This window comes from Peromyscus eremicus, chromosome 3 (assembly GCF_949786415.1).
Source record: "Peromyscus eremicus chromosome 3, PerEre_H2_v1, whole genome shotgun sequence".
In the NCBI taxonomy this organism is placed as follows: domain Eukaryota; kingdom Metazoa; phylum Chordata; class Mammalia; order Rodentia; family Cricetidae; genus Peromyscus; species Peromyscus eremicus.
The window spans coordinates 126655651-126682813 of record NC_081418.1 but is presented as its reverse complement, the minus strand read 5'-3'; the positions used below and the strand labels follow the sequence as shown (position 1 = coordinate 126682813).

The window sequence follows — 27163 nt, the reverse complement described above, 5'->3', positions numbered from 1 at the left end:
TCCACAGCACTCTACAGTTCTGCACGGACTTTATGATTCAGTGGTTTTGTATTTCATATACTATTAAGAACGGCCATTTTTCTAATGGCACCAGTTTGCTCCTGTTGTTATAAGAACAGTGACTTTGCATGTACCTATCATAAACAACATGATACCTTGGAACCCAAAGTCCAACCCAGTACAAATAAAAAGTTTTATTTCTTATTTGTAGATAGAATACAGGCAGGGCTTCACCAGCCATCACTCTTGGATATGTAGTGGAGAGTTGGCAAGCATACCCAAGGTTTTTCAATTTATTGTTTTATGACAAGCCATGGCACTGAGAATGGTTTTTGAAAACCACTCTTTATTTTCATCAACAAACATGGGATCATGTGACCACTGCACCAATGTGATAGTCAAACATCCAGAACTTCCAAAGTCCATTCAGTTATCAAACTGCCTTCAAGAAATGAGGGCTCTAGTTCCAGCACATGTGTGGGCTTCAGAGATCTGTAGGATTTCTTCAGTCAGAGAGGGGCTGTGGCTGAAGAAACCCACTGGAAGAAAAGCAGGTGGAGGGGAGAATGGGTTCTGCACTATTTGAGGGCAGCGGAAAGGCATATTGCTCCTACGATTTCTTTAGTGATTCTGTAGCCCACATTCCCTTGAGCCTAGAATACTCAGCTCATATTCTTGGAGGTAAGATGATGAAAATTATTGGTATCTTATCCTAAAGATATGATGTTAAAGTTGATAGGAGGAGAGGAGGAATACTTAATTTATCTGTTTTGAAAAGTGTGAGTGGCCTTAGGGGATAAGATATAGAAGGAGGAAGTGTAGCTGAGGAGGGGAGTGGCCCCTGCTGGCCTAGAGGCAAAGGCTGAGAGGGCAGCAGCTGTGGGTTCCTAACAGGCTATGGTTAAATTGAGCAGGGAGATAAATGTAAAGAATGGCCCCTTCAGTTCGATCATTTCCTCTAGCAAGGGTTCTGGGTAATTGGTCATTCACTACACTGAGCAGCCTCCCCCAGGCTTGGCCTAACTGATGCCGATGACATCAGCTGCAAGCTGTGTGTATAATGAGACCTAAGCTGCTCTCCTCATGGCTTCAGCCACTTTCTCACATCCCCCATCATCTCGAGAGGCCACACTTCAGCAAAACTTTCCCTATCAATGCAAATCTTAGCTTTCACAGTCCTGGCCAAGAGATAACATAACACCCCTGAGATAGATGCTATCAAATGAATAATAGGACCATGCTGATAAAGAACAAATCTCACTGCAAATCACATTTTGGGTTTCTCTTCCATATTCTCTACTGAACTATTTCTTTTCATTGGTGCTCAGTTTGATTTCACCAGATAAGGAGAAAACAGTGCCAAACAATTTGGTTTTAGTTCTGTATAATCAGTGAATGGGTTGTTTATATTTGGCTGGGCCTCTTTCTTTTTCTAGACCCTAACTGGAGGCAATTTTGTCACTATCCAATCACTAATGATGTCTAGTTTGATGAACAAATATTGGGCTAGTGAAAAGCCCTCTGTTGAAAGTCCATAATTTCAAAGGGCATAAGCAACAGTCTTTAATTCAATTAAACAAATAGTCTGAGTAACTATTATGGGCAAAGCACAAGCCTACTTACTATAGGGAAAAATGACAACCCTTGGCCTCTGAATTGGGAAGTCTATAATCAAGCTTTTGTAGCTCCTTCTTTAAATAGCTTAATAGCTATTTGTTTCACAAAGGGCCTCCAATTATTTTATTTTTAACTCAAAGATTTAGAGCCAAAAAGTCAGTTGGGATGAGGTTTACAAGTGATTTCTAGTGGTTTAGGCTCTGTGTCCTTCAGAACAAAGATAGGAATACATTGACTACCCATTATATAAATTTAAATTCTTGCCTATTAGGGTGGGCTCTCTCTCTCTCTCTCTCTCTCTCTCTCTCTCTCTCTCTCTCTCTCTCTCTTCCTCTCTCTCTCTTCCACCTAGCTTTTAAGTAATACTAAATTGAGGGGATTTCCAGCATGGATTTCAGGTGTGCACTGGAGGTAAAGCAGTAAGAATCCAGAGCCTGCAAAATGAATGGCTCTAGGTAAAACTGAACTGGATACTACAGACTCCTTGCCTTTCAGCAGCCTCCTGCTCAGAGCCTAGTTCTGTAGATCCCAGACTCCAGCCTCTTTCCTGCACCTGCTCTTGGCACGCTGTTGCAATTTGCCTTCAAGTGTTGACTCTCTTCAGTCATGTGGCTGCACTCTTCCTTTACTTTCTACCTGGGAATGAAGTAAGCTTATTTCCTGTAGTCAGAATAGCTGCGTACAGGTCTCCATGCATGTTTCATTTGCTGTGGCTGCTTTTTGTACTTAGTGAACAGATTGCACTGGTCTGCGGTCCTGGGAATAGCATGCTGAGAGTGCTTACATCATAGCCTTCAGTTTCTATGTGCTCGTGCCTCTCCACTTCAGTTCCTTCTCCTTAAATGAAGATAGTAATACACAACAGCAGCCTTCAGATGGCCCTGTGGCTGGAATGTAAAGAATGTATAAAATACTTGGGAATTGTAGGGCCTGGGCCCTTGTGTATCACTGTGAAGGTATCAATCACCCCTCCTGCAAGGAGAAACTCAACTGTTCTTACTGGCATGTGGCTCTTTCTCACAGTTATTAGCTGACTATACTCTACATCATTTAATTAAAAAGAAAGAAATAACCCGAGATAGTCATCAAAGTATGATTTTTTTTTCTAAAATCTGAATGTACATCAAGTTACATGTATCTACCTAATAGTTGCCTTGCTCTCCTGGGCATGTGCACTTGAAAATAAATGACCCCCACACAAGGCTTTCAAGAGCTGGATCCAGGTCTTCTGCATGAGCTCTGCAGCTCTTACTGCCTAGGAACATTCTGTAGACCATATCATCCAAGTCAGACCTTGTCTGTAAAAACTGAGGGACAGAGATTCGACCCAGGTCATGTTCCCAGCTGACAGTGGAAGGGGAAGCAGCATGTAGGTTTCATTTTAATCTAATTTGTATTGATTCTCAGCTTCATGTTGGAAGCTTTCTGCTTCCTAGAAAACTGGACTCGACAATAATTTTCAGCTATTATTAATTTTCTAAACAACGTCACTCAACAAACCTCCAGTACTTAAGGACCTCTTTGAGGCTTGGGCATGCAGCTCAGCTCTAGCACACACACACACCTAGCATGCTTGAAGCCTTGCATTCAATCTAATATTTAGCATTAACCTCCCCTCCCATAATTATAAGTAAAACAAAATAAAATATTCCACTGGAGTAGCTTAAGCAGCTTAGCTCCTTGTAGAAAGCAGAATTCATGTATATAATAAAAGGACAGAGCCTCCAGCTTCCCAGGAATAAAGCTCAGTACTGTAAGGAAATAGGTCTCATGATATCCTGGATGTACTTTTGTGCCCACTTTGAACTTGGGACAAATGACTCTGGAAACCTTGAAAAGTAAAAGTGGGACCCAACACCTTCCACACCTGCTCAGCCTCCTCCATGGTTGCTGAGGCACTGTGTTCTGACCAGTTATTTTGATGCTGAGCAAAGAGATGGGTCTAGAAAGGGGGTAGGGGCCTGAGAGGGCTTCACATTCATTCATGAGTGCTGAGATGACCTATGAGTTCCTGTAGTACTCACAAAGATTTTTTTTTTTTTTTTTTTTTTTTAAATTACAGCTTGGAGGAGTTTCTCCTGTTTCAGAACAATGTTTACTTATCCTATTTGAAGACATTTCCTGTGTTTTGGACCCGGCCTGCCACAAGATTTTAACAGCCGGCAGCTGAGCCATATTCTGCATACGCATGCGTACTGAGGCAAACCATTTAGTCAAAGGAAAGAACCCCCAGCCCCAGCCAACACCATGAAGAGAGCAGAAGGGAACTAACTGATTTGTCTGTTGTCTTTCCTGTCAAGATCGCTCTCGCCTTGGCTTTGGTCAGCGGGAAGGACTTTATGTATGAGTCATACAAATGCTTCGCCAGGGCCCGGAGATCAGCAGACTCTGGGTTCAGCTGGTCGATATCACTGGAGATCTCCGCCAACAGCTTCTCCTTCTCGGCCTGTGGCATCCGCCCAAACCTGATGGCTACAGAGGAAGAAGAACGACAGGATGAATCATTGGATCATTACTATGGCTCTGCACTGTGCTCTTCCCCAGCCTTGGTTCCCACAGTGTGCGAGCCCCTCCTCTCTCCACCCAGCGCTGGTTCTGCTTTCTATCTACCACTTTGCTCGTGTTTTTATTTCACAACAGTAGCACAGAAAAATGAAAATTGAATTATTTACTTCTTCAATTTAAAAAGGCAACATATGATCCTGTTAGGAAATTGGAAGAATCTGTTTAGCAAATAAGACTACATATTCGTTTAAATATGTATAATTGAGAGACCATTCCTATCCATCCCTTAAGAACCAAGGCAAAGTCACCTTCTTTGTAAGGTTTTCAAGGACAGCTAATTATTTCTTCCCAGTATTCCACCCACCCTGAGCACTTCAATGATTGAAATATTAATACTGTACTATAATTATGACTTTATATGCTTCTTGTCCCTCTGTAGAACAATGTCCTGAAGACAGAGACACTGTCCTATTTATCTTGGTAACTTTTGCACTTCACAAAAGGTTAGGTAGGAGGATCTACATGTTTCGTGAATTAAGGAGCTACCTAGAAGCCCAAGTTGTACAAATACAGGCTCTGTTCTCAGGCAGTTTGTGTGATCTGTTTGTCCCGCTGTGAAGAAAGGATGGTGCTTTATTCCATCTAGTAGACCAGGGAACTTGGACATTGAGTGGATAGAGTTGGACTCATCTCTGACTCTGCGAATTACCCCTTACTGAGGCTCATCAGAAAAACAGCACCTTTATCCTTGGCTTCTCAAGGGGTGAGGAAGTGTGAATGCAAAAGAAAGATTGAAGAGAGACCGTAGATCCTAAGGTGGGAATTAATCTGTGTGAGTTGTCGTCTGGGGTCAGAACACTTGCCTGGCACGTGTAAGGCCTGCATCTCATTCCCAGAAAATAAAATCAATAACAATCTGTTTATAGGTTTTCAACTTGAATACATTTTCCCACTTTCCTTCTGCTATCATTTGTAAAAATGTCATTTTGAGTAATGTTTTTCTTTGAGGTCGTTATTTGTTGTTGTTTTTAAAGTATTTATAAAAAATAATGAACTAAATTTAAAATGGGGGTGCTAGAGAGTTGACTTAGTGCTGAAGAGCACTTGTTGCTCTTGTAGAGGACCTGGTTTGATTCCCAGCACCCATTTGGTGGCCCATAACCATCTATAACTCAAGTTCTAGGGGATCTGACATTCTTTTCATACGTTCTTGGGCCTGAACACATGTTCTACTACTGATCTACAACTCAGCTTTTATTTATTTATTTTTATTATATTTTATATTGTATTCTTGAGACTAGGTCTTGCTGCACAGCACAGGGAGGCCCAGAACTTGAAACTCCTTGCACTAGCATCCTTGCTGGTGGTATTACAGGTCATGACCAAGCCCAGCTGATTTCTGTTTTAGAGAAAAGATTGATTTGTACCCTTGAGTCTCATATGTATAAATTCATCTCAGTTGGCCCTATACTTTATTACTAATAAAACTAATGCACTTCAGGGGCCTCAGTAAAGACCTTGTTAGGAGTTAGAGGGAAAGAGATGCTTGGCTCCCACTTTACATTAAAGTAGAATGTGTTTAGATACTTTTGATAAATATAACCTTTGCACATGACTCCTTCAAATAGAAATCTTTAAACAATTGCCATTTTTTAAAGTAAAAATTACAGCCTCCCATTATTCTCTTCCATTTTATCTGCACTGGGATAGGGAATGTCAGCTTACTGAGGGGCCTTCCCACCTGGCCCCCAATCCACTGGGCTCCCTCAGTCTATGACCTTGACACTACTCTTCTTCTTTATAACTCTAGCCACAGCAGTTGACAGTAATGTTTTCTTTTTTCCTCCAGTCTGCAGTCTCATTGTTGGGCACATATTAAGCACTTATAGAGCATTTTGAAATAAAACAAATAAAACACATGTTCACCAAGCTCAACAAGGCCCCATTCCTCTCTGAGGATTAGTAGTTAATGGTTGCTGGTAGAGGCACAGACATTTTCTTCAGTAGTGTAGCCACTGGTAAATTGCCTAAGCTCCTGTAAATAACACCTCTGTAAGTGTTCCTAAGTAAACTCACTAGGTCAAAAAATAAAAGAAGGAGGCAGAGGGAGAAGGTGAGGAAGAGGGAGAGGGAGAAGAGGAAGAAGGAGGAGAAGAGGAAGAAGGAAGAAGATAACAATAACATGGAAGTATAAGGGGACTAGCTAGTTTGGAAGAGGAAAGGGACAAGAAAAGGTAATGGAGGTGAATATGATATGCATATATGCAAATGCCACAATTATACCCATTCATTAATATATGCAAAACAACAATTTAACAACCATGTAGAAGACCCTTTTATAGTCCCCTGCAAAGCCATTCTTAACCACCACCTCTTTCACACAGAACTAATCATTTGCTTTGTTGTTCTTTGAGCAATGTGGAAGAAAAGGGGGCAGAGCATGTGAGAACCACTTGGGAACATTTTAAAATTATGTGTCTCCCATGGAACATTCTAATAAGTCATCCCTATATCCAAATAGGGTTTTGTATATAACTTGGGGTTTGAAAAAGCTTCCTAAATGCTAGTCTTTCTTGTATGCATATATTAGTGTGATGCTTTTACAATATTTCTAAGGGGTTTACATTAGTTATTCTGCTAGAACAGAAACTATATGAATACCAGGTTTTATCTTTGCTCCTGGGTGTAACAAAATACATATATAATAAATGTGTGAAGAATTAAACTGTAAAACACCAAGTTTAAAAATAGACAGAAGATGAGTCAATATGTACATTGGGAAGTTTACATGAGAGAAAGTAAGAATTATGACATATTAAAAGATGAATAAATTATGGGCTGGGTATAAGGGTCAGTGGTAGAATGCTTTCTTAACATGCATGAGGAAGCCTTGGATTTGATCCCCATCACGGCAAATAATAAAACAAAATAAAAATAACATATCTTTGCACCATGTATGTAAAATGCCTATGAGGCCAGAAGAGGGCATAGAATCCCTTGGAACTAGAGTTACTGACCCTTGTGAGCCACCATGTGGGTGCTAGGAATCGAACCTAGGTCCTCTGCAAGAGCAGCACGTGCTCTTAGTCACTGAGACATCTCTCCAGTCCCCTCCTATGATTAAAATTTTATAGACAAGGAACTATAAACATACATGGACATTAACATGCCTAAAATGCATTTTCTCTTTCCTAGTGGGCAATCACAAGCGTTAATTTAAATAGTCAAAGAAAGCACTTACTACACGGACAGTGCTGCTTTCTTTCACTTAACAAACCTTTCAAAATCACTTTATTGGGATACATTAAGGCAGTACCCTGCTGGAATATGAACAAATGCCTATTTTCATAAGTTGTAGTTCTCAAAAAAGGCTAAATCTCATGTATAAATTGTCTGTATTGCTAAATAACTTTGTTACAAGCTAGGCATAACTTGATCCCCAGGTAGATTTAGCATTTTTACACATCAGGGGCTTAGCAAAGGAAGGAGATAAGGTCCTGCTTGGTGGAACTAAATCTGCACGTAACAGATCTGAAGTAGAGAAACATTTCACTTGTTTCTTTGTACAAGACAGAGATTCTTATAGCTCAGGCTGGCCTTGAACTTGCTATATAGTTGAGGATGACCTTGAACATCTGATCTTCCTGCCTCTACCTCCCAGGTGCTGAGATTATAGGTGTGCCCCCATACCTGGAATTTTTGTTTTTTAAAGCGAGAATGATGGTTGCCTTCATTTATTTGGAGTCCCAGGTAATTACAGCTATACCCACATCAGGTGAATGCTGAGCAAAGGCACAAACAGGGTTTGGCAAGGCATCTGTCCAAGCTCATGCTTCCTAACATGGCTTTTATTGTTGGGGACGAAGTGGTGTGGGGCTGTGCTTTCTGTGTGTTATAGTTCAGATTGGCAGACACTACTCCCCCAGCAGATAAAGAACAAACCCCAATATCTAGTTTATCTGTTGGGCTCTTAACTTTTTTTAGTTGTTAGGGATTGGTGTTTTTAATTTAGTAATTTATTTTTAAGATGTTATATAAGGTTGGAACCCAGGGTCTGGGACATGCTAGGCAAGTTTTCTATCAGGGAACTAAATTACCAGTCTAGTTCCCACCCTTTGAGAGGAGACTCAAAGAGGACAGGGAAGTTGGGCAGTTGTTTCCAAGAAGGCTGAAGTTAAAACTTAGAAACAAAGATGGTCATTATACATTGGAGACCAGGTATGTGTGTATATATATATCTTCTACCAGTGATGATTAATTTCCAAAGATGGAAGGAAAATGTTCTCTGTGTTACTCTGAGTCATTGAGAGAGAGGTCTAGCCTCTTGGAAGGCAGTAGAACTGACACTACCATCACTGTTGTCAGGAAGTCAACTTTCTGATTTCTTCTCTGTGATAAAGCAGCTATATGATTTACAGAAAATTATGTAATACCTATGGTCCCCAACTGCTTCAGCTGCATAAGAGGAACTAGGAAAAGATGTCTCAAGATTCCTTCTTATCTCTATATTTAGTTGTAAAACACTACAAAGATCTAACCACACCACACTCACAGCACTTAGGAAAACACTTTGCTTTCTTTTTAAAGCAATGTTTGTCTCATCTTTGAGGCTTTACAAAATCAAAAAGGTGAATTCTGCCTGTCACATAGAGCAACTTCAATTTTATATTTGGGGTAGTCACCTACAGAGGGCAGGTTGTTATGGCCCAGTGGTAGAGCATGTGCTTAGCAGGTTTGGTCTCTGGCATCAAAACAAAAAAAAAAAAAAACAAAAAAAAACAAAAAAAAAAAAAAAGAGAATTATCTAGATAAATGTATCTCAGTTAAAAAAAATCATCAGCATGAGAATTGGTAGGTCCCTTCAGGAAGATTAGGTTTGAGAAAGCTCATTACTGTCTTAAGAGATATAATATATACATGATATAATCACCATATACTATTAGCACATGACAGATTCCTCACTTCATATTTGGCACTGACATAAATAAACGTTATGCATGTAGAATAATTAAGTATCTTGTTTTCTGTATCTGAGTATCATGCTAAAACATACTAAACTAACATATTTTCAAAATACTTACCTAATTGTAAATATGTTAAAGTTAGATGCTACTTAATTACAAAGGCACATTAAAATGGATTTTCAAGATAATAAATCAAGTAAAATAGAAGAATAAAGTTGTATCCTATAAAAAGAGACATTTTTTTCCTTTCAATTTTTAAGGGATGAGTTTGCAGTCATAGCAGACTTTTAGCAGTAAAGATATGTCTCCTGGTCAGGTTTTCCATTTGTACATGTTCACTGCATGTAAATCACACAAGACATAGCTGCTGGTGGTATGACCACTGCCAATAAACAACATCACTCTCTCTCTCTCTTCCATCTGTCTGTCTGTCCGTCCGTCCATCTGTCTCTATGTATGTGTGTGTGTGTGTGTGTGTGTGTGAGTGTGTGTGTATGTGTGTATGTTTCTGTTTGTCTCTGTGTCTGTATCTGTCTCTGTGTGTCTATGTGTGTGTGTGTGTTTTATGTGTGTATGTGTGTGTGTGTGTGTGTGTTTTATGTGTGTATGTGTCTGTCTGTCTGTCTCTGTGTGTGTGTGCTTGTGTGTGTGTGTGTGTGTGTGTGTGTGTGTGTGTGTATGTATGTGTCTGTCTGTCTTTCTCAGTAGACTATGGTATACCAGGAAGATACAAACTACTTTGAAGAGCAGGCACAAAGAATCAGAAAAGTCTTCAGAAAAAGACATTTGAATAGGGCCTTGAATGTCAGGTAGGATTCTAGAAGGGAACAGAGGGATGGGATCTAGAGGTAACAGTGTTTATAAGCACAAAGACTGTTTCCAGGCACTGAAAGACAGTTTGCTTGAAGTCTAAGTGGAAAGGGGACGGGAGTGGGAGAAGGGGAAGGGCCCCAGAGAAAGACCATGAGTACCACTCGTTAACAGAAGTGCCTTGTATATTAGGACTGCCACCTTTTCCTTCACACCACACAGATGACAGTGGTTGATTGCTCTTGTGTATGCATGGAGTGATAGAGTACATCATGATAGATTTGTGTGTCAGGAAAGGCCTGTTCACCTCATGGTGGCCAGGAAGCAAGGGGAGGCAGAATGGGACCAGGGCCTCCCATCTCCTTAAAGGGCACACTCCAATGGTCTCACTAGGTCCCACCACCTCCCAATAGCACCAGGCACTGGCAAACAAGCTTCAACATGGGGCCTTTGGGTTCATTTCTGATCTAAACTACAGCAAAGATTTTTTTTGAGTAATAAAACTTAAATCTGTCATTTAGGCTTTCATGCTACATACTAGGGCTACTGTTTCCCAGGCACTGGGACAACTACCTCAGACATGCTGAATGCCACAAAAAATTGTGAAACTACTTTTTTTCCTTCAGATTTTTATGAAACCACAGAGAAACTATTTTTAAAGTTGTCTGCTTTTTATCTTCAATAAAAAGAAAACCCCCACATTATTTGTATCATAGGACATCCTGATCAGCGAAGCTTTCACTAACTTTTAAACATACAAAAAACATTATTATCAAATTTCAATGTTATAGGGAAAACCTGACTGAATGACTCATTAGTAGCACAAGCTAATTATTTTCTACTTCAAACTATTTTTAAAAATGTATTTACCCTAAACCTAGTTATTTAGTTTGTGTGTAAAAAGTAGCTCTGACTATGAAATATTCACTCTTCAAAATGCTTTATGACTAAATTGTTTTTACTAAAAATCAAGATTTTTTAAAAATATGGTAAACACTAGGGATGTGATAGCAGATCTTTCTAATAGAAATTATGGTTTTAAAAGGTAAAGAAATATGTGCAAGTGCTCATTTGACTGAAGAAACAACAAAATCCTTGAAAACATTTTTCTCAACAGTCAAGCCAGCTCCCCACATGAACAGTAGTCACCCCACAAGTTATATGTCCCTGTGGGTTTGAACTCATCACAATCCTCCTGCCTCAGCTTCTTGAGTCTGGAGTTACAAGTATGTACCACCACCCTGGCTCAACCTGTAATGACAGAAAGTTGAAATGGACCACGTGTACTTTTTAAGGCAGACAGCTTCAGGTTTTTACTCTAGCCTGGCATCATTGTACAGCCATTATGCTAAGTTATGCTAAGTGCCATAAACTGATGAGCAGTTGACAACACACACAGACCTGATTCAGGCACAAATTTTGTCTTTATGACACCAAAATATATAGGTGGAAACATTCAAATTCAGGTAACTGCTCACAAGTTTTTGGAAGACTCTAACATTGTCTAGTAAAATATATGGACTAGCTGACTGAAAAGTGAAGAATTCAATGAATTATGTTTTTCATTATAAATAATGAGGTAATTGTCAACTCTGAAAGGACTTAGTGACCACTGGCTTCAGTGACTTTTGGCATTATTCTCCAGAGTGTTTTGGGTCCTTGAAGGTCACTGCAGAATCCCCCTTCCGAGCTACAAGGGTATTGCTATGAGAGAATCTGAACACATTAAGTGGGCTAAACAGAGGCAAAGACCAGAAAGAAGGTAACAGAATCTGGGTGTGGTGGCACGTGCCTACATGTGGGAAAATGAGACAGGAAGATTGTGAGATCCAGGTCAGCCTGAACTACACAGTGAGACCTTGTCTCTAGATAAAACAAATAAAAAATTAAAAATAAAGGGGCAGGTTGGCTCTGGGGGTTGAGTGTTCATTCTTGTATACAGTGAAAACAGCTCCATACTGATATTCAGGTAGAGTGCACATTCAGGTAGGACGTCTCCTTTGGTAACTTAAAAAGGCATTTTATAAAGTGGATGGAAGCTTTATACTGTTAGCTCCCATTGATTAGTGTGACCACAACTCAGAAAATGTTGTGTTCAGAAAAGTTTCCCCATCAGGACCTGATTAAAGCCTGCTGCAGATTCCCTTCCTGTGCGTGGACTATATGGGTGTTTCCTCTAGTGTGCAGCAAACACACGTCTCTGAAAACCTCTGAGAAGGAGTTTTGTTGGTCCCCTTTACATCCTTTAACGGTCGAGCTGGTTAGGTCTCTGACACCATGACATTTAACTCCCACTGGCTCTTGCTTTTGTGAGAACAAACTGAGCACACTGTTCAGATTGGTCCCTCTAGGTACAGTAAGTGAAATGGGTTTTTTGTTTACTTGTTTCAAAAAGAAACAGGATCTCACTATGCTGCCATGCTGGCCTAGAACTTGCCATATAGACCAGGATGACCTTGAACTCAGAGATCTGTCTGCCCCTGCTTCCTGAGTGCAAAATAACTGTTAAATAAAGTCAAAAGATGACTTCATTATTAAGTGCATGGTAGCTTTCTTTGATTTTTCTGAGTGGAGAAAACTATACTATCTGTATTACATAAGTTCAATTTTTGGGAAGAAGGGTACTGGGAATGGATTTTGGGGCCTTGTGCATGCTAAGCTTGGCACTGAGCTACAATCTCTGCATATAGTTTAAACACTATTTACCTGTGAATGCTAAACAACTGGAGATAAATTTCATGTGAGGTGTGCTTGCTTATAAACCACAGGAAATATATTTTACGTCAATGTTGTAGTGCCTGTAAGTGCTAAGAACTATATTTCATATGAATGTGAGAAATGACAATTTTTTAAAATAGGCAGAACCCAAATAGCATTAAAAGCAGTACTGGCATGCTTTCCAAGCCTATCTTGATGATAATGACCTCAAAGACAATGATTTCTTCATAAAGATGAAATAAATTTGCTGCAACTTGATTGCATCAACTAAAATAAAGCTCTTGGCTTAAAAACTTGCTCTTATGTTTTATGAGGTTTGAAATAAAAAGGAAATTGATGGAATTAAACCAGCAAATTATTTTGCAATCAATGACTGCAGTTGTACACTGCTACAAAGCAGATGTGGTCAAATGTTGAGGAAAGTTGGACCAAATTCCCTTCCTGTCCAGTGCTGTTGATAGCTCTATTCATAATGTACTCTTGCTTTGAAAGGAACTGGCCCATAATGACAACTACAGCTTTTACTGCTTTCAAAGGGTAGAGTATCAACCAGTTGATCATTGACAAGCATCTTGATGGTTCCCACTATGAGAAACAAACATCTTCATGATGGGACACAAATTTACTCTTTACAAATATATTAGAGTCCACATAGATGAACACTAAGTTCAAAGATTATCTTCTTACCAGATCAGTTTTCGAGAGATGAAAGTAAGAGAAAATAAAGGTGGGAGCTGGGGTGTAGCTCAGTGGTAAAGTGCATACTTAGTACACACAGGGCCCTGGTTCTGATCTCCTGCATGAGAGAAAGAAAAGAGGAGAAAGGAAGGAAGGAGGAAAGCAGGGAGGGAGGAAGGGAGGGGAAAATCGGATATCAAATGAAATAAAACTCAGACTTATCATTAACTTTAGTATATATTAGTTCTTGAACCCATAGGATTTTTTTTTAAAGAATTGACTAATAAGACTTGACAAACATAACACTATTAAGTTACAGCTAAAATTAGTTTTGTGGGCCAGTCAACCAATCAGAACCAAATGGTAATGAAGAATTTGTTTTTAATAGGCATAGATCTTCTATGATTAATATAAATGAGTGCTACAGCTCATGAATACATGGGTCTTCTCTACTATTTCTCTGAAGCCAACAAAGTTTTTTTTTTCAGTGCTGGGCGTGGAACCCCAGGATCTCATATGTATTATACAAGCATTCCTTACCCCTGTGAATTTGAATAGGGATTTAAAAAGTATGAAGTTTTATCTTCTTGTATTTATGTAGCATTGAAATTTTGTGGAAATTAAAAAAACATTTGGGAGTTTTTTTTCTACAAGTCTGTGTATTCTCTGAAAGTCAAGGATAGTGCTGTACTCATATTTGTATGGTAAAGAACAAGAAAACACACGAGCCCAAATTCTGATATGCTACTTAATTCTGATACTCTCAGAGACACTCAGCATTTTTTTAAAGCAGGCAGAAGTGACCCATGCATATTAATATAATTTAGCTTTTAAACTGTTTTTAAAAAGATTTCAGAGCAACATAAAAATCATGATTGTCATTCAATTTGTGTTAAAACATTACAGTTTCCCACAGACCCTTTCCTCAAGTTTTAAGTCTTTTCTCCAGTTATTGTAGGTGTCCAGCCAAACAGGAAGATTCTATTTAAAAGCTGGAAGTCATTGGCCTACATGAAGAAGCTCTTGTCAAGATGATTTTGAACCCCACTGTTTCATAGAAGAATTGTACCCATCTCCATTAGTTGTTCTAGTGCCTACTGACCTGGACCTGGCATTGGCCATGAGAATGACAAGGTGTATATAGGTCCTCAGTGTCCACTTACCATTGTGAGACATCCCCACAGCAAGGCACTTCTGGAACCGACAGTACTGACATTTGTTTCTACTTTTTTTGTGGATCCGACAGTTAAGGTCACATCTATCATAAATAAGCTTCAATCGGATGGTTCTTCGGAAAAATCCCTGCAAGGGGATATGGAAAAGAACAATTTTTAAGTCTATGTGACACATGGAGCAGCAACCTGTGAATAAAGACACACTCACTGACCTAGATATCAGAAAAAGTGAATTTGGATGGGAAGATAGCTCAATCAGAAAAGTGCTTGCCTTGCAAGACTGAGGGCCTTAGTTCAATCCCCAGGAACCTTTGTAAAGATTCTGGGCATTGTGTGGCATGTGCTTCCAGGACTGGAAGTCAGAGACCAGAAGAACCCTGGGGCCCATTGACCAGCCAGTTTAGTCTAACTGGTGAGCTCTAGGACAGTGGGAGACCCCATCTCAAAAATGGTTGACAGTATTCATAAGGATGACACCTGAGGCTGTCCTCCATCTTTCACACACATATGCACCTGTACCTTATAAATATGTACACCTGTACACACACATGGACTTATGCATATATTTATAAAATAAAAGGTGGGTTTATGACACAGTTCTACCATGGGGGCGTTGCACAAGTGGCTCTCTGTGGCTTACTGGTCCTTGCTGTAAACCAAGGAACAGGAGGATCCTCTGGGGTCCTTTTTTACCTCTCAGACACTGAGTAAATCCCAGTGATGTCATGCAGTGTACCTTGGCTCTACATTTGGTTTTCAGCATGCACTGAGAAGTGCTCTGGATTTAATGTAATGTAAATAAAACACCATGTAATCAGTCCAGTCTCTCAGCAAATCATTCCAGCAGCGTGCCCCAACCTTCATAATTGTGCTAAGCAGCTTGGCAAAGTTATAGTCATTTCCTTCTAAAGTATGATCAGGGCCAATAAAAATCCACATGTGGATAACTTTTTGGAATTCTCCATGTTGCAATTTCCTGCAGAATTTGTTTTATTTATTTATGTAGTTGAAAGAATCCCCCACTATTGTAGCTTGCAAGCAGAAAGAGATAGCAGGAAATAATACGAGAAGCAATTGGGAAATCCTCAGAAAATCTGCTACTTCAAAATGCAAATACGTCCTTCTGGGGCTAGCAGAGGGCTCATCTGAATTTACTACATATTTTGGATAGAACTTCAGACAATTTAAGTGGAGATGTCTTCTAGCTCCAGTGTGTGTGTGTGTGTGTGTGTGTGTGTGTGTGTGTGTGTGTGTGTGTCCATAGTTTTCTTTCATTTCTTTTCACTGTGGCACATGTGCATGCTCATACTCAAACATCATACACAGACAACAATATAAATAAAAACAAAATTAAAAAACAAAACCAACTGAACTAATATTGGCTCTGCTTTAGCACGAATTTTAACTTTGTCCAGAATCCACCTCCCTAGAGCTTTTGTGCATGTTATGAGTGAGCTACTTCCCTGACTTTAGCAGGACTTCTTGAACACTAAACAAATAGGCATGTTCAACTGCTTGCTTGACATCCTTACTGGAAAGTTCAAGAGTCCTTCAACTCGGTGTCCACAAACGAAATCCTGTACCTCCCTATAAGCTCCTTAACTGTGGCCTTTTCCAATTCAGCTGAGGCAGCTCCCCATGTTCTGTTTCTCAAGCCAAAATTTATGCAGTCATCCTGACTTTTGTTTTTTCCTCTTGAAGTTACTCGATCTTTTTTTTTTTTTCCTCAAGTGGCTAGCTCTTTCTCTAAATACAGGCTTAATATTCCATTATCTGAAATATTTGGGAGCATAAGTACTTTGGATTTAGAAGAGTTGTATACACAAAGTCTTTGTGTATACAACAACATATGGACCTGAGTCTGTAGATGTTAAATCTGTGTTCCTCCTCACCTCATCTCCTGTGCTGGGACTCCAACTCAGGCTCCTGTGCATGCTAGGAAAGCACTCTACGTCTGATCTACATCCCACCCCTTTCTGAGAAAGGCTTTCACTATATAGCCCAGGCTGTCTTCAAACTTATGATATTCTTGTCTTAGTCACCCAAGTGCTGTGGTTGCAAGGCAGATGCCACTATGGTCAGCTCATATACATTTTATATTCAGAGCCTGAAGGTGGTGATAGGGATCAACCCAAGTCATTACACATGTTAGGCAAGCTATCTCTGAGCTACCGAGCCTTTGGATTTCACTATGTAGCCCAGGATGACTTTGAACTTGGGTTTTTCTAACTTTCCCTTCCAAGTGCTGGGATTTTGGATGTGTAACTCCATGAGTAGCTGAAAAATACTTTTATACAGTATTTTTAGTGAACTCATGTTTTGACTGCAACCTGTTCAATGAGGTCAGCCATGGAATTTTCCACATGACATTATATTGGCACTCAAAAATTTTGGGGCCTTGTGGATTTTGTATTCTAGGATTGGGAATACTCAATCTGTATACATATGTCTACTTCCTTCATTAGAAATTTTGGTAACATCTTACCTTCTCAATCAGCCTCATCTCTAAGTTGACGCTGCTGTCCTGTCCCTGTATGTGCTCCACTTCTGGAACTTGGTCTCCTTACTCTTTATTTTGTCTTGTTTCTATTAGTACTTGTGGCTTTCTAACATAGCACAGAAATCACCTACCTAAGGGATTAAGTGCTCAGCATGCATGTCTAAGTACTTCTTCTCTGCCTCTTCCTCACTCCCCACTTAAAATTGTGAGTTCCATAGGGGTAGAGTTGTCTCTTTACCCCTGGACACAGACATAGCCTACAGATACTTCATTAAAATCTCACATGTGGTTTTTATCTCCTGATCATTCTGTGAGTTTGCTACAGTTTACTAATCTACTCACATGGTGACAGTTGCTTGAATTACTGATGTTTGCTATTATGAGTGCATTTCTACAAGCATTACTGTAAAGTTTTATTTCCTTATTGAGGTAAGGCTGGCCTCAGACTTGTAGCAGTCCTCCTACCTCAGCCATCTGAGTGCTAGAATTACAGGCATGTGTCATCATGCTCAGTTCATGCACACAATTTATTTACATATATGCAAGGGTTATCTTTAGCCAGAATTTCTATGTTATATGATATGCAAATGATATATTTGTAAGATAATGCAAGATTATTTTCCAAAATGGCCATATTTTTTTATAGCTCTCTAAACTGTTATAAAAATTTGAATGTCCCGTTACTGCTTGGTGTAGTCAGACCTCCTTATGTTTGCTGTCCTCCTCATCCTTCCTTTGCACCTGTGACTATAGGTCCATGACACCATGTCCAATTGTCAGATTTCATTGAGAATCTATTATGTATAAAGTGTAAGTGTGATCTCAACATATATTTCTCTGGCTTTTTATTTCCAAGTTCATAACGGGTTATCTTGTCTAAAATTGAACACCAGGCATCCTTTATATGATCTAGATGCTTATTTGATGTCTGTCACATGTGTTGGTAAGTATCTTCTCCCCTCTGGCTTTATGCTGAAATAGATTTTTTTTCAGTGATTTGTAAAAACATGTAAACACTTCATTTAATTTCTGTTCTTGAGAGATGACAGGCATACCCCCTAATACTTTGAATCCTGTTGTGTTTTTGTATCCGTTGTTGCTGTGGGAAGTATTTTGGTGGAGATCTTTCTGTCTCACTGGCTGCTTTTATATATTCTCTTCCTCCCTAGCACTCTATAGGCTTACTACAGTGTGTTTTGGCATAGATTTTCATTTTCTTGTTTTCTTGGTTGTGTTTTCTGAATCTGGGTTTCCCTTGTTCATCTGTTTTGGGATTCCAATTAGACAAATGTTATTCCTTGTGCCAGCTTTTGTGTTTCTGAAATTCTCTTTTGTGCTTTCCATGTTCTTGTCCCTATTTATTTACCAATATTAATTACATATATAAAAATCAGAACATCAATCAAACAAGACCGCATAAAAACCCAATTATACCAATGGAAATAAAAACAAATATTTCTCATCAAAGTTTACTAGTGAGGACTTTTCTGAATTCACTCTTACACTGTTTAGTGCAAGCATACCTTCTTAACTCTCAACAATACTACCGAACAGCTCTGAGGACTAAATGAGCCTTCAAAATATAGCCAACCCCAACATGAACACTGCTATCCTTATTCTTGGTGATGTGGATGTTATCTTTCCCTCTGTGTCAGAATGACATTTGAGCTTTCCATTGGCTTTTTCATTGTGATATTTATGTATTTAACTTTTAGAAGTTTCACTTGATCTTTTTTTTTTTTTTTAAAGCCTGGGCATTCTTTTTTTTTTTTTTTTTTTTTTGGTTTTTCGAGACAGGGTTTCTCTGTGTAGCTTTGCGCCTTTCCTGGGACTCACTTGGTAGTCCAGGCTGGCCTCGAACTCATAGAGATCCGCCTGGCTCTGCCTCCCGAGTGCTGGGATTAAAGGCGTGCGCCACCACCGCCCGGCGAGCCTGGGCATTCTTGAGGGGTCTGTTTGGCTGGTTCCTTGCTTTGATCCTATCTCCCTTTGAAAACAAGTCTTAGAGATCTGCTCTGCACCTGCTTTTGGGAGACGGGTAGACAGTGTCAATACTAGTCTGTCTGTCTCTTTCTTTTTTTTGATAGATGTCACTCAAAATGATTGCTTTCGTATGTGGCTTCTGATGTTTTATTTTGAAGTTATCTTTTGACCATAAACTGTAAAAATCCTATAAAGTCTAAATTGGAAATTCTTTCCTTTAAAGGGAAATTGAAGATGCTTCTTCTGAAAGTCCAGGCACCACTGACTTATGACATTCTAATATCTTTGAGAATCCTGGCTCCATGCAAATCCCCAAACTCAGCTCCTCTCACTTGATGGCTCTGAGCATGGCAGCACAGCACCCTCCCAGCTCTGTGAACATCTCCCCTGGAAAGCCCTGCCGAGAACTCTGTTGTTGGCTTGTTTTGTCTTTGACGTTGTTTTGGAATTTATGTTACTCCTTGTGCTATCAGCAGTATCCCCAAGAGTTTTTTCCATGAAGAACCTGATGTAATAGAAACCTGTTACCTCTCAAAGGGCCCCAATACTGTGGCTGTGCCAATGCTGATGATTAGCAGCAAGTTAATGTGCAAAGCCACTCTTCCTGATCCATACTGATGAGTTTTGATCACCATAATGATAAAAAAATTTAGCTTGATTCATATGATATATATCAAAAGTGAATTGTTTTGGGAAGATTTGGAGTCCTTCATTGCTAAGAAATAATCATCCTGGATATCATCTATGCATTTTATACAGACACAATTTTTTTTTTTTGAGACAAGGTCTCACTGTGTAGCCCTGGCTGTCCTAGAACTCACTGTGTAGACCAGACTGGCCTTGAACTCACAGAGATGTGCCTGCCTCTGCCTCCTGAGTGCTGGGACTAATGATATATGCTGCTGTGCTCAACTCCATATACAAATTCTTAATCTGAATATATACAGAATATATATCTAAGAACTTGCTTTTACTGTTATTCTCCTCTAAATTAATGATAAGCAATTGTCTTCATGTCCTTTAACTCTTTCAAGAAACAAGAGGAAGATACAAGAATATTACTGAGTGTTTTTCTGTGAATTTATTTGCTGACTTGAAGAATGAAGCTGGCTTGCCCAATGTTTCTTCATATTACTAATAAGGAAACACTCCAACAGTACTCTTTAGTAGTTTAGGGTCTATAAAACAAGGTGTATTTTCAGTTGACATTTTTATTTTTCTTCATCTTTTCACAGTTAACCCTTTGGATTACCATGCAGTGAAAATGTAATGAAGTTTGTAGGATACTGTTTCAGAAGCTGCTCTTGTGTGTACATTGATTCTAAAGTCTTCTAATTTGTCTGTGAGAAAATGACTCTGGCTTTTGTTTATGTCTTGTTTTTAAATATTTTCCCAGTTTATCTTTAATTATTTTATTTAACTATTATTATTATTGTGGGAGAAGGGTACCTATGTGCCATCATATGTGTATGTGGAGGTCAGATAATTACTCTGTGGAACTGATTCTCTCTTTCCACCTTTAAGTAGGTTCTGTGTATTTAATTCAGGTAGGCAATCAGGTTTGTTCAGCAAGTACCTTTACCTGCTGAGTCATGTTAATGGCTCAATTATTTTATTCATTTTTTCCTTATTTTTAGTTTATGTGTATGGGTGTTTTGCCGGCACTTAAGGCCTATACCCCATGCATGCAGTTCCCACAGAGGCCAGAAGAGGGCTTAGGATCCCTGGGACTGGAGTTCTAGATTGCTGTGTGGGTGCTAGGAATTGAACCTGAGTCCTTAGGAAGAACAGTCAGTGCTTTTAACTCCAGCTCCACAGTTCTTCTATTTTTAACAAAACTTCATATACAACAAGCTTAGCATGGTATTGATTTTACCATGAGATTAAAATTTCTGTGCTGGGATTGCATGCAGCCTTCTCATGAAGTACTCAGCAAATAGGAGCTGAGTTATTGAGCTACCCTTGGCAGGCAGGAATGTATTCAAAGCATTTACACAAGACAGGGCCCAACATGGAAGTAAGGTTCCTTGTGCTGTATTGCAGAATATATTTACTCAGAGCTTTAGGTAAGTGTTTGTTCTAAATGATCTTTCAGAAGAGATTACAAAGTGTGATTGCTCTGGTTTGAGAGTGTCTCCCAAGGTTCAAGTGTTAAGTTTTAATCTTTATGTGAAGTGGAAGAGGGTAGAACTTAATCTGACTGTTGGAAGCTGGAGGTGGGGCCTTGGGAGAGTGATTAAGATTAGATAAGGCCTTTAGGGTGGAGTCTGTGATTGAATACTGGTTACTTTATAAGAGGAAGAGAGACTAAAACACACACACACACACACACACACACACACACACACACTCGCCACTTCCTGTCTCTCACCTGTGTAAAGTCCTACACTACTTTAGAATTCTGCATCAAGAAAGCAATCACCAGTTGTGGACTTGCAACGTGAGGCCAGAACCACAAGCCAGAATAAATCTCTTTTTTATAAGTATGAAGCCTCAGGTATTTATTTTACTAAAGAAGAAGGTCCTAAAACAATGAGGACACTCTAGAAAACAAAACCAGAAACATGTGTATTTGCAAGCAGCAAATGATAGTTTTTTTGAGCTCTAAGCCATGTATAAACTCTCAGAAGGAAGATGCTTTATTTCATGTAAGTCTGCAATAGTAACACATCAAGAACCTGTCACTATGTCACTTTATCAACTCCAATCATTTGCTTCTTTCTGTTTGAAGTTTGACAGGGATCACAGATACGAGCTATACACTGCATCTTAATCTTCTCACATGAGAAAATGCCACAACAATTACCTTAGGCAAAATTCCTTTTAATCCATAGTGAGTCCATAAGCTTTATGGTCAACTGAATTTTAATTATGAGAGCACCCCATACAATATGGAAATGGAAAATATTAAATTACCCAGGTGCATTTTAAGCTATGTACAGGTGAGACAAAAACATTTGCTAATTTCATTCTCCTTAGTTCTCAGGGGCCCTGGTGATAAGCTGAGCAGACATCTTCGTTATTAACAGTCATTAGTCAAATGTATTGGGAATGAGGCAGTAGTTTGGAGCTTAAGTTGTATTTCTTCAGGCCCCATGCCCTGTAATAAATGGGCATCAAACTTTTGAGTCTCAGGACTTTTTTACTATTAAATTATTGGGATGACTTTAAAGAGCTTTTATTTAGGTAGGCTTCATTTACAGATACTTGTTAGATAAGAAATTAAAACTGAGAACAGCTGATTTTTGAGACAGGATCTGTGTTTCCCAAACTGGTCTCAAACTTCTGGTCTCAAATGATTCTCCTTCTTCAGCGTCTTCAGCAACTGGGGCTATGTGTACATGTTACAGTAATGTGGTGGTTTTAATAAGAATGGCCCCAGAGGAACTGTTGGATAGGATTAGAAGGATTAGGAGTAGCCTTGTTGGGGGAAGTGTGTTATTGGTGGTGGGCTTTGAGGTTTCAAAAGCCTATACCAGATCCAGTCTCTCTCTCTGCCTATAGATTAGGATGTAGCTCTCAGCTACTGCTCCAGCCTCTGCCTGCACGCTGCCATGTTCCTTGCCATGATAATGGGCTACACCTCTGAAACTGTAAGCAAGCCCTCACTTAAATGCTTTCTTTTATAAGAGTTGCTGTGGTCACGGTGGCTCTTCTCAGCAATAGAACAGGGACTAATACAAGTACCAGCATCCAACAGAGAAATCACATGTAAGGGCATATGAGCATACATTCCACCAGCTAACATCACCCAAAATCATGTAGTTTCTATAACACTTCAATCATACTTGCGAGAGAATGAGAGTGGGAAGGTGAATAAACAGTGTTAACACCTTGGAATAATTTCAAATCCATGGCTGCCTTGAAAGAGTCTCATGGACTTCTGAGGCTCTGTGTTAACTTTGAGAACTGCGACATGAAGAAGCCAATCACATCGTTAGCATTTTTACATTTCTGTTATTAATTTAAGTGCGTACACACACCAGTGGGCCCTGTTACACCATCATTATACATATGCATCGTTATGCTTTTTCCTCATTAATGTTCTTCCATCTTTAGAATATACAGGTCTCCTGCTGGGGGTGGTGTCACAGGCCTGCAATCCCCAGCAAGGTGGGCAGAGACATGAATATTGTGAGTCTGAAGCCTGTCTCAAAAAATAAAATAGGAGTTCAAGGCCAGCCTGGTCAACAGAGTGAGATCCAGGACAGGCACCAAAGCTACATGGAGAAACCCTGTCTTGAAAAACAAAAACAAACAAAAAATAAAATAATATATGTATATGTCTATTTTCCTTTTCCAGGAAAGCACAACTTTTTCATTTTTGTCTAGGAATTCCATCTTCTACATTTTGGGAGGCTTTCAAATTATTACAGTTAAATATAATTCTCCTGGTTTTCTTGCACTGATTTTTGCTTGGTTGGTTTTGTCTATGGCAGGTAAGGACTTCCATGCATTTTGTCGGTTTTATTGTTTGCTCTGCATCTCTGCCTTCCACCCCGTTTTTCTTGTCTGCTTGTTTTGTTTGGCATTGCAGGGGATGGAACTCAGTCTTGTACCTGCTCGGCAGGAGCGCTGTCGCTAAGCTACACCTCCAGTCCCCTTTCTACCCTTTCCTGATCACAAGGTGTGGTGATACTGTGTTCCCCAATATATTGTGCACACTAATAAATTTATCTGGGGTCAGAGAATAGAACAACCACTAGATATAGAGGCCAGAAAATGGTGGCACACACACCTTTAATCCTAGCATTCCAAAGGCAAAGATCTGTCTGGATCTCTGTGAGTTCAAAGCCACACTGGAAACAGCCAGGCATGGTGACACACGCCTTTAATCCCAGGAAGTGATGGCAAGAAGCAGAAAGGTATATAAAGCATGAGGACCAGATTAGAAGCCTGGTTAAGCTTTTAGGCTTTTAGTAGCAGTTCTGCTGAAATCCATTTGGATGAGGACTGAGAGGCTTCCAGTCTGAGGAAACAGGATCAGCTAAGGAACTGGCAAAGTGAGGTGGCTGTGGCTTGTTCTGCTTCTCTGATCTTCCAGCATTCACACCAATACCTGGTTTCAGGTTTGATTTTATTAATAAGATCTTTTAAGATTCCTACTATAACAAGGTATTTTGGATATTCTTCCTCTTTCTTTTTTGCTTGCTTTGTCTTCTGAGTTTTAGTGCCTTCAGGGCATAACTTTTATGACTATCACCAAATACTGAAATTGTTTCTGACTTTCAATTCTCAGCTGTTCTCTTCAATGTTAACTTCTATGAATGTGTGACTAGAATTAGGATGGAATTATTTGCTTGCAGGCTCTAATTTTCTAGACACTTTATCATCATATAGGAAATAAATTACTATGAAATCCAAGCAATCAGACAGTTCATACTCATTAATGTATATGACCAGCATGACCCAAACTGAACAGTTTCTTCAGATAAATATGGCTCAGAATTCAGTAACCTCCCAAAAATTGTGTGAATCTTACTCGTTAACTACTTGCTCATTAAATACATGCTCTTACTACTTATAGGGATCTTAGGTTGTGCATAATGATTTAATTTCATAGCTATTTTAATCACAGAGTAATTTCATTGTTTTTCCTTTTTTCCACCTCCTGTGAGTGGGGATCACAGGCATGTGCCATCATGCTAGGCTCATGAATGGGCTTTAGTGTGTTAAATGAAAGCATCTTTTGCCAGGAGTGTTTCAAGGACTCATTCTGAAATTCAAACCTTAGAGATGTGTAAGACCTTGGCTGCCAACCCAATCAAATCATTTTCTACCTGAGGTGACTGAAGGCTAAAGTATTTATGTGACTGGCAGTCTGTGACTGAGAAAGTGGCAGAAGTGAGTCTGGCTTGTATCTTTTTAACATATTAGATTGCTTTTGGACTGAGAAAAAAACCTTAGAGATCACCTAATTGAAGTCCATTGTTTTACAGATGAGAAAATGATTGTGGAACATGGTTAAATAATGACCCCCCACACATTTGTATAATATCTACTGGGGGTAAGAATTTAATAAAAACTAGTTTCCCTTTCTGACCTATCATCATCTAGAACCCGGAAGTCCTAACTCACGCCTACCTGGTGTGCTTTGTCTTCATTCCCCTGAAAAATACCAAGTGAAGCAGTACTTTCTTTATTCATTTATGTTTGATTTTGTTTGAGACAGGGCTAGCTTGAAACTCGCTATGGAGATCAGGCTGGCCTTGAATTCACAGAGATGCTCCTGCCTCTGCTCCTGAGTGCTAGTATTAGAGGCATGCACTACCACACCCCTCAGTATTTATAACACAAGTAGTGAAAAACAATGTAGTCTATGGGCACACGATAAATTAAATGTTATTTTATCCCTGAGTATGTTAAAGTTTTTTTTTTTAAGATTTGCATGTATTTCTGCAGTCCAGAAGAGGGAGCCAGATCTCATTACAGATGGTTGTGAGCCACCATGTGGGTGCTGGGAATTGAACTCAGGACCTCTGGAAGAACAGCCAGTGTTCTTAACTTCTGAGCCATCTCTCCAGCCCTAAAGTTATTTTTAAACCACATAAAAACATGAATGTGTTAATGTATTTTTCTTATAACTGGGGCAGCATATTATTAACGTTGTAAAGCACCCTTTTACAAAGGAAGTACGTAGTTGTCTCTTTTCGCTTATTACACAGGCTTAGGCTGACGCTGGGCCAAGGAAACACAGCACTAGCTTAGGGCTTGGTAGGGACAAGCCTCACTAATCCATAATTTTATTTCCCCTTTTGCAGTCCTGAGGATGAACTCCAGGGTCTTGCACCTGCTCTACCACTGAAGCCCTCACTCCGGTGACCCCATGCCTTTGTTTCACAATTTCTACAGCCATAATACAGAAATATGCTCAATATTACAGCGTTAGTCTACAGCTAAGTGATACTCACATATAATCTGTCAAATCTTACTTGTATAAGAGATTATATAGCATAAGGAAAAACACACTAGGGAAATCAGGGAATTCAGGTCCTGGTGCTGGCTTACCACTCACTGTCTTGTTGTGACACCTTGGACAAGTAATTTAAAAAAAATTTTGCACAAATAAATAAATAAATAAATATAAAAAAATTCTGAGGTGGGTGGTGGTGGCGCACGCCTTTAATCCCAGCACTCAGGAGGCAGAGCCAGGCGGATCTCTGTGAGTTCGAGGCCAGCCTGGGCTACCAAGTGAGTTCCAGGAAAAGCGCAAAGCTACACAGAGAAACCCTGTCTCGAAAAACAAAATAAATAAATAAATAAATAAATAAATAAATAAATAAATAAATACATTCTGTAAGATACACTTAGATGGGTGTCTCAAACAGTCATGTTGGAAAAGGAGAAGAGGGGCTGGGTAGCCCTGCTTTCATCAGCTTTTCTTAGATTTTTCAAATATTATATTACTTGAAGAATGAGTTCTGCCAAAAAAAACCCACAATTTTATCTTAATTTCTTAGAGTGAGCTTGCAACAGGAAATGGAATAAGCAAAATTTCAGGAAATTCTTGGATCATTTTTTTTTTTTAAATCTATTTTTACCTTGCATCCTTCACAAGCATGAACTCCATAGTGGAAGCCTGATGCTTTATCCCCACAGACTCGGCACTCAATGGCCATGAGGGAGTTGGAAGGCTCTTCATGAGGCCTGTTGTAGAGCTGGGTCTTTTCAGAATAATAAGGTGGGGATGCAGGTTCTACTTTGATCGCACCTGTGTATTGGAAAATTCGAGAAGATGGTTATCTCATGACAAACAATCCTAAAAATGCACCGTGGCTTCCTAGGGTGGCCTTCATATTTTCATGCCATAACTTTATTATCTTGGAGGAGAGGTTCTGGGAAGCATGAAAACACACTGGTGCTTAGATAGGAAAAGGAAAACTTTATCATCTCAGGCAAGTCCCAACACCCCAGAGCCTCACCTGCACAAATAAAGCGGGAAGGGAATTAAGAGAACAGGTTTGAAGCAGTGGGTCTTACTGGGCAAGAGGATGGGCTGCATCTGGCACTCATTCTGTTATTATGGGTTTTATCGAAATGTTGCTCTTTAGAAGTAGTTTTAAACCTTCCTTGAAAAAGAAGCACAGAAGGAACCTGGCTGAGAAAATGTCACAGTGAGCTCAGCCTGAGGTGCCAGGTTATCAACAGGGTTGAGTCAAGAGGTGGTTTGTAAAGTGATCTTTGATAGAGAGCAGGAGAAACTTGTGTGAAGC

At 39.5% G+C, this 27163-nt stretch overlaps 1 protein-coding gene across 4 annotated transcripts in view; it reads right to left on the bottom strand.

Annotated features, from left to right (window-relative positions):
• Pparg (peroxisome proliferator activated receptor gamma) overlaps positions 1–27163 on the bottom strand; it is a 130582-nt gene that overhangs the window by 23019 nt on the left and 80400 nt on the right. For 3 of the 4 annotated variants that reach the window (XM_059258404.1, XM_059258405.1, XM_059258403.1), the window contains 3 exons: positions 26492–26661; positions 14456–14594; positions 3890–4089 (listed from right to left, as the gene is read on the bottom strand). In XM_059258404.1, coding sequence (XP_059114387.1) covers positions 3890–4089; positions 14456–14594; positions 26492–26661 — 509 coding nt within the window. Of the gene's footprint in view, positions 1–3889; positions 4090–14455; positions 14595–26491; positions 26662–27163 lie in introns of those variants that run through there. The other variant, XM_059258406.1, reaches the window with a different exon arrangement.